We start from the raw sequence: 7,464 nt of genomic DNA, 5'->3' as shown, positions 1-7,464 counted from the left end.
GAGAGAGATCAAGAGAGAAGAAATACAGAGAGGTTGTATGTTCTTGGGGTCTTGGGTAGTCTCATTCTTTAGGATTCTCTTAACCTTGTAAACCGATTAGAGTGTGATCGGTGGTGAGTGACCTTCGTGTATAAACCCGTCGGAGGTGGTTTCCGATTCGTCTATGGAAGTTGGGGATCGAAAGATCCTAACCGGACGTAGCGGTTCGTTAACACCGCGAACCGGGTGAAATCGAGTGTGTTCTTGATTCGTGAAGTTCGCCGGAATCGATCGGAGTGGAATTGACGGAGCTCAATTCCTCAACACATATCATATCATTGACGGAAATTAACATAAAGACCGAATCAATATTGATTTCCTAAAGCTAATACTTTTTAAATCAACTTATTTGTGCGTAAACTTATTATTGGGCTAATTCGCGTTCATCTCTTGTAGAAATACGTTTTCACCGATTTGAGATTACGTTCGCTCTTTTTTTTGGGTAGAATTGTTCGCCCTTGTTAACAAGACGAATCAACTAAGCAACAAGTATTTACAAAAATATGTCTATTAGAATTTAGAAGACGTAATTCAATTTAATTTACAAGGAACCAAATGAAGAAAAAAAAAGTAAAGTAAAGTAAATCGTATTTAATTCATTTGCATTGTGCCTGAAAAAGTAGACAAATTAGTGGAAGCTATGGTGGGCCTCGGCCCGGGTTTTGAATTTAATGACCGAAAGAAAACAATATTATTAATTTAAAAAGAAAATAATGAGGATTGGAAAAATAAAGAAGCGGTCGAAAATGAGAGTGCCGTGGAAGTAGATAAGTCATAACTCATAAGTGGTGACGTGAAGTGAAGTGGAGGTTTTCTTTCCCTAACTAGTCATTTCCTTTCAGAGTACACACATCCTGTCTCAGTCTCACGACGTTGCCTTGCATGTCGTTTTGCTTTCAAGTCCCTCCTCACAATCTATCTACTGATGACCTGTACGTCTTTGTAACGATGCAGTTTTCAGAAACTTCACGTGTCTCTTGTGGGCTCGACCCGAGTCTAATGCAACGACTCTGGTTCCTTATTGAAACGCCATCATTGAATGCTTCCAACGATGATTCAGCTGCTGTGCATTCCTGGCTTATTAGTTTCATAACAGAAAAGAATCCAAATAAATTTTAATTTGGTTAGTTGAATGTTAGCTCATCAGATTAGGTCATGACATTGACACGTGACTACTTGTGACTTGTGAGAAGCTGGGAATTTCACAAACAAACCAACGGGAGAGAGTTCATGGCCCTATTTTGAAGTTATTCTTAGTAGGCCCATGAGCAGATATATTTCGAAATTTTATAGCCCATATCAAAACCTTTTATTCATATTCATACCCATACTCATCATACTCGTACTCATATTCATACTCATAGTACTCGTATATAGTCAAATCAAATATTCCTCCTCTAATGATTTCTTAATTTACAGCCCATAGCAAAGCTTTATACTCTTATGTACTGGCTCTTCTCAGTTGTTGAGGATACCAATAAATTAATACACCAACTGGATTTACACAATATACTTGACAATTAGAAAACGATAAAGCATTATTAGGAGGACAAACATGCGATTTGTACTGCCCTACCAATTTGTGGTTTTGTTTAAGAATTTTCCCTACCAAACTTTTGTTTTGTTTAATAACTTGCCTACCAATATTGTACATTGTGTTTTTGGGATAATGAATACAAATTAATGGTACATATGGTGTTTTGGTATATATCTTATCTTGTGTCAATATATATGACGTTTCCAGAATAACTTCAAAATAGGGCCATGAACTCTCTCCCTCCGTATTTTTTTAAATGACGTTATAGGATATTTATCTTGTGTCAATATATATGACGTTTCCAGAAAACAATGTAAAAAGTAGTGATATAAGACTTTATTTGCCCTTCCATTATTATTTCAAAGTGAAATAATTCTAGTGTGAGTGTCTTACGTGAGGTGATAATTAATCAATGGAGAAGGGTATAAAAGATATTGTATTAGGTACCTTAATTAATATGTGTGAAAATCATATAACGTCATATATATAAAAACAGAGGGAGTAACATTTTAAAACAAACTTGTTTTCTTATCTTCATTTTGACTTAATTGCATTACCAACAATGATCAGGTTATTCCGCCATTAATATCTCATAGAAATGTGTTTGACTTACGTAAGACAAGAAGTACGCTGGCATAGAAGTACAAAACAAACTTGTCTTTACACTGTATAATCTATACACTTATTCAAATGAACTTAATAAGAGAATATAGCTTTTGGAAATACATAACCGATCGATAGCTACGGAATAGAAGGAGTGGATGAAGATCCGAAGATATGTTGACTTCTTGATCATCAGTAGTAGGTAGATTTGAGGCCTCTTTTACATTTGATCCATCTCTGAGATGTTATTGATCCTGGAAATCTCAGTTATATCAGCATTATTCACTGATCAATTATATATCGTAATTTAATGTGATCAGCTTAGCTAGATATTCAGATACATGGAAGACTAATATTAATGCAACTTTAGATTATAACTATGCTAGATCATGCTTCTTTGTGCTATAAAAATAAAACTGAAATCTGAATATAACTCATATTTTTATGCCAAATGATTCAAGATATGTATTCCTTTCGTGTGTGATATATCACATATGTTATATATTGTATCATCGAACAAATTAAAATCCATAAAGCTTTGCGGGGGACAAACAAACTTTCAAGCTTTTCCAAAGCTAATGGTGACAAAGACCCTAAAGGAAGACTCATAAAGATGATTCGAGCAAAGTATATATTTATATTACCTACGGTTGAAATTATATCTGAGATCAAAGAGAGAAAAAAACGGTCAGATGTATTCAAAGAGAAAAATACTGTCCCAGAAAATCTAATATACTATTTAATCTCAGAAAATACAAATGCACAACTACTACAAATGTTCGTGAGTAAAAAGAAAGCTCTAACTAATATATCAAAATCCAAGCTCTAAAATCTGAGATCCTAAACTACAATTGTTGAATTCTATTTAGGATTTGATTGAATTGAATATATTTGAATATATTGAAGATTTGGTTAGATTATATATAGTGAGATAATTTTTCCTAAGACCCACATAGCAATAATGAAATCATGATGATCAATAAAGTATTATATGTGTATAAACTTCTATTCTGAGATAACCTTATTAACCTTTAAGAACAATCATGGAATCTCAATTATTAATCGATTTATTTAGGTTATAAAATGAGGGGGAAAGTTTCAATCAATTTATTTCTTGATCATCAATGGGGAACAAAATCTATACGAATCTTTAAAGAGAAGCATTCTAAGAGCCAATCATTACTTTCTTGAATAAACAACAGTAGTAAAAATGTGTGTATACCTCCCCCCCCCCCCCCCCCCCCCCCCCCCCCATTGAGTACAGAATGCAATGCATTTTCAAATTGAGGTTTTCAAAACCTAATGAATCGTTGATTCAAAATATATATTTTTGATCTGCTGAAACAAGAAATTTTCCTGTATCTACCATTCCAAAACTAAAATATATTTTCAATGAAATAGCTAAAATGTTTTAAAATAAGTCATCTAAAAACAATTCTACATCCATTCAAAACCTAAGATCTAATCACTATATATCTGTCCCTTGATTGGAACCCAAGATTAATACAAATATATATATGATCAGGGCTTTCTCAACAATCAAAATCCGACCTACTTACCTAATTAGGGTTTTGATACATAGACCATTCTACAATATAAACAAATGTATTTGGGGTGAATATGTTACTAGTTCGTGAAACCACACCTAGTACAAAGATCAAGAAACAAGATCTTTGTATATATGTAAATGAATTCAAACGCACATATTCAATCAAATAAAAGCGTAGTTAATTACTGGAGAAATACGTTACCATAAAGTCTTTCAAGAGAAGTTGAAGGAGGAGGATGAGGAAGAAGAGTCGTCTCTTCCACCACTCATCTCCGTCTTTGGCTTCTTCTTTTTCTTCTTGTAAGGAATCCCTCTAGCCTTAGCCTGACACTCCCTAACCTCCCTCAAATAAACCCTTATTGCTCCAGTAGCGAAAGGGTTTGTTTCCGGAGATCCACCGTTTTCCTCATAAGCTGCTCTCAGCCGTCCGATCAAAGCGTCAAGACTTCCCCAAGCTTGTCTGAGAGGGCACGTGCAAGGAGCTGGTGGCTCAGGCTGGCCGTAGAACATACAGCCAAACACGTGCACCTTTGTCTTACCGAACTGGTCTAAGTACCTGAGGAAATCAAGCACGTGGTTGCAGCTGCAGTGAGACATCGGCACGGGTGGTCTCTGGTTCTTCAAGTACTGTCCGAAAGTGTTCCAGTCGCGTCTCTTCTGTGACTCGTAACGGCTTGGTGTTACCGGTGGCTCTGATCCTGATGATTCCATAAAGTTCTTTCCTCTATCTCCAGGAGATGACATGATATATGAGCTTGTTGAGTCTAGAGAGAAAGAGAGATGTTAAGGGATCGTATTGTGTTCTAATATGGATCTGATGAATTAGGTAATAAGAAAAATGAAAGGTTGAGTGAGTGTGATGAGAGGGTGAAAGTAATAGTAGTAATGAAGAATAATGTATTTTTGACGTTAGAGGACATGTTAAGGGCCCCTTCCAAACTTTGCTTTCTTTCTTCATCCCTCTCATACATTTGTTTGTATTTGCTCTATATGTTTCTCTTCCCAACGAATTATTAACGAATAATCAATTCATGGTAATGTAGCAATGAAATATATACCATGCATTTCAGGACTAGGATTTTAATCACTTTCATCTATTATATACGTTTTTTAAATGGCAACTTGCTCGATTATCTAGAACCGATTTTGTTTTTTTGATAGAGATCTAGTGTTGTTTATTCATTATGCCTTGTAGGGTTCCTCTTTTCTGTTGCTTTGAGATAGGTTTTTGAAATCTAGATTTTCCTTCATATATACTTTTTCTTTTTCGATGTAAATTTTATTTAAAATTTTCAAACACATTAGATTTTTTTATGCTTTTAAAACTAATTGTCATTAAATGCCTAAACACTCTCTAATTAGGGTTCTTTGTTTTTTTTCTCCGAAATACATTGCATGCACAATAATAATGTTCTCTAAAATCCAGTTAAAGCCTAATTTAATGATAGATTAAGACACTAGTCCTTGCATGTTTAACGAAAATAATGCAATATAATAATAATATAACGAATATCGAAAATATTGCATGCACAATAATGCAATATAATAATAATATAACGAAAATATAATTGAGCAAGATAGATAAAGTAGAGGGAGCACCTATGTCCTTTATTGGTTCATGAAGACTAGGTAAATAGGTTATGACTCACTAACCACTCTATTTTACCTATATTTTTAATTCGATATCTTCTTCTTCTTTTATGACTAAGTTACATATGGTATCTTACTATCTCTTCAGAGGCGTGCCTACAGTGTATTGAAAAAGGCATTCGCCTCAGGCCCCCGATTAATATGATTATTTTTAAGGCCCCAAAATTTAAAATAATTTCTAGTCTAATGGTTTAGACTTATTTAAGAAAAAAACATTTATACGAAAATTAATTAACTCATTTTCTGAATTCATGTATTTTTTTCTATATAACATAATATAATATATTTGCGTTATAAACTTATTTTTTACAGTATTAGACTTGTGTATTTGGTGAAAATAATATATCATATTAAAAAATTGTTTTCATTACGGCTGTAAATAAATTTATTTTTAGAATTTGCCTTAGGCCCCTAAAACTCTTCGCACGGCACTGTATCTCTTATCATAGTCCATCAAAATAAATCATTATCTATAACAAAAACTAGTATTTACTTATATACACATGGCGAATTGGCTATATACGTATTAGCAATAAGTACTTAATAGTGGTACAACTGGAGCAGAATAAATCATACCAAATTTTGATTTTTTTCATGATCAGCCAGTTTGAACCGATCTTTCAAAATCAAAATAAACTAAGATCTGACTAATTACTTGTTTCTGTAATCATTGTTTACGGTAAGGGTGATTTTAAAATTCTGAGTTGTAATGATTTGGAAGTAAGAAAATACGAGATTTAACTGATGTCAAGGAAGAAAACTTGGGATCACCTGTTCCTCAAATTTCTGCGCCCCCACATTTTTATTTCAAAACTTCACATTCACAAGTGAATTGAAAACCCTTTGCCCTTATAAAAATACATCATATAGTCAATTTATTCAATAGAATTCTAAAGAAGACTCGTCTAAGAATGGAAACATATCATACATATACTAATTTAAAAGCTGTATATTATAAACACTTTGAGAGTCAATGTTGAGGACAAATATTTCCAGAGTCACACAGTAAATTATATGTGGTAAGTTGTAAGTAGTAACACTCCATATATGTATACTTGAGTATTTTTTTATGGAAGTTTACCAAAAAAAGTGTAAGTATTATCAGGGCCGGCTCAAGATAATAGTGGGCCCTTGGGCAAAAAAATTTTTTTACATGTATATATGAATAATTTAAAAATTTTGGGCCCCTATCCCTAATTATTTTTTAAAAAATTGGACCCCTCTTTCATACTATTTTTGTTAAAAACTGTTTGGGCCCTGGGGCCCACGCCCCCTTGCCCCATGCCCTAAGCCGGCCCTGAGTATTATTCTCTATGGTTTATATAGTGTAGCCGAGCATAGTTTCTAAGGTATTATAGTCTAACAAAAATTTCTAAGGTATATAATGTCTAATCAAAACAATTGAAGGTGTGTCCATCATCAATAATGTATTGACGTTCTTTAACTCTAGATAACTTAAGGAAACTAAAATTACTTAACTATGTGATCGACTGAAGGTCTTGAGAAGCGGGAAGGGAATAAAAGAGAGCATGTGATGTGTTTATGAGACTTGTGTTGGCATATATATACACAATTATTTCCCAATCTGTCAAATTGAAGTGTTTACGATAAGTGTATTTTAATATTGTTTCAGCGTTTTAGCATGCATGTATTCGTTGTATCGATTTTATTTATCTTCATATTATTAGTTAATAAACTTGTAAATTAGAGGAAAGATATGCTGAGAAAATCTTTCTAGAATTTAACAGAAAAACAACAAGAAGTCAATAACTACTCCGTGCTTTTACTCTCTTAACAAAATATATGTGTTTATGCGTGCGTGTGTACAGTGTGTAACATACTAGAAATGGGTCGATGAAGAATTAGCTGATATTTCCATTTATATTGTGGATCTAAGTATAAACAGAATTTCTCTGCTCCCTCGAGAAAATTTAGAAGATCATACGAAAAAGAAAGAAAGATGTCAAGTTTAAAAAGGTATATGTAAAGGTACACTGTGCGTCTATACTAATTATACAAATTCATAGATTGGGTACTGTTTAAGATTCCATTACATATTTCCAAAAGTCTGTATAAGAAATTAGGT

The 7,464-nt window shown here is 33.3% G+C and overlaps 1 protein-coding gene across 1 annotated transcript; it reads right to left on the bottom strand.

Moving 5' to 3' along the window:
• Positions 1–2,129: 2,129 nt before the first annotated feature.
• On the bottom strand, positions 2,130–4,607 carry LOC106450326 (protein LIGHT-DEPENDENT SHORT HYPOCOTYLS 10). The gene is made up of 2 exons (XM_013891971.3): positions 3,931–4,607; positions 2,130–2,433 (listed from the first exon to the last, which is right to left on the bottom strand). Exon 1 carries the CDS (start codon positions 4,470–4,472, stop codon positions 3,942–3,944), a length of 531 nt encoding a protein of 176 aa, XP_013747425.1. The 5' UTR covers positions 4,473–4,607; the 3' UTR covers positions 2,130–2,433; positions 3,931–3,941.
• Positions 4,608–7,464: the final 2,857 nt, after the last annotated feature.

This window comes from Brassica napus, chromosome A4, assembly GCF_020379485.1.
Source record: "Brassica napus cultivar Da-Ae chromosome A4, Da-Ae, whole genome shotgun sequence".
NCBI lineage: Eukaryota > Viridiplantae > Streptophyta > Magnoliopsida > Brassicales > Brassicaceae > Brassica > Brassica napus.
Note: the sequence above shows the minus strand (reverse complement) of the source record. Positions and strands in the feature narration are given on the sequence as shown.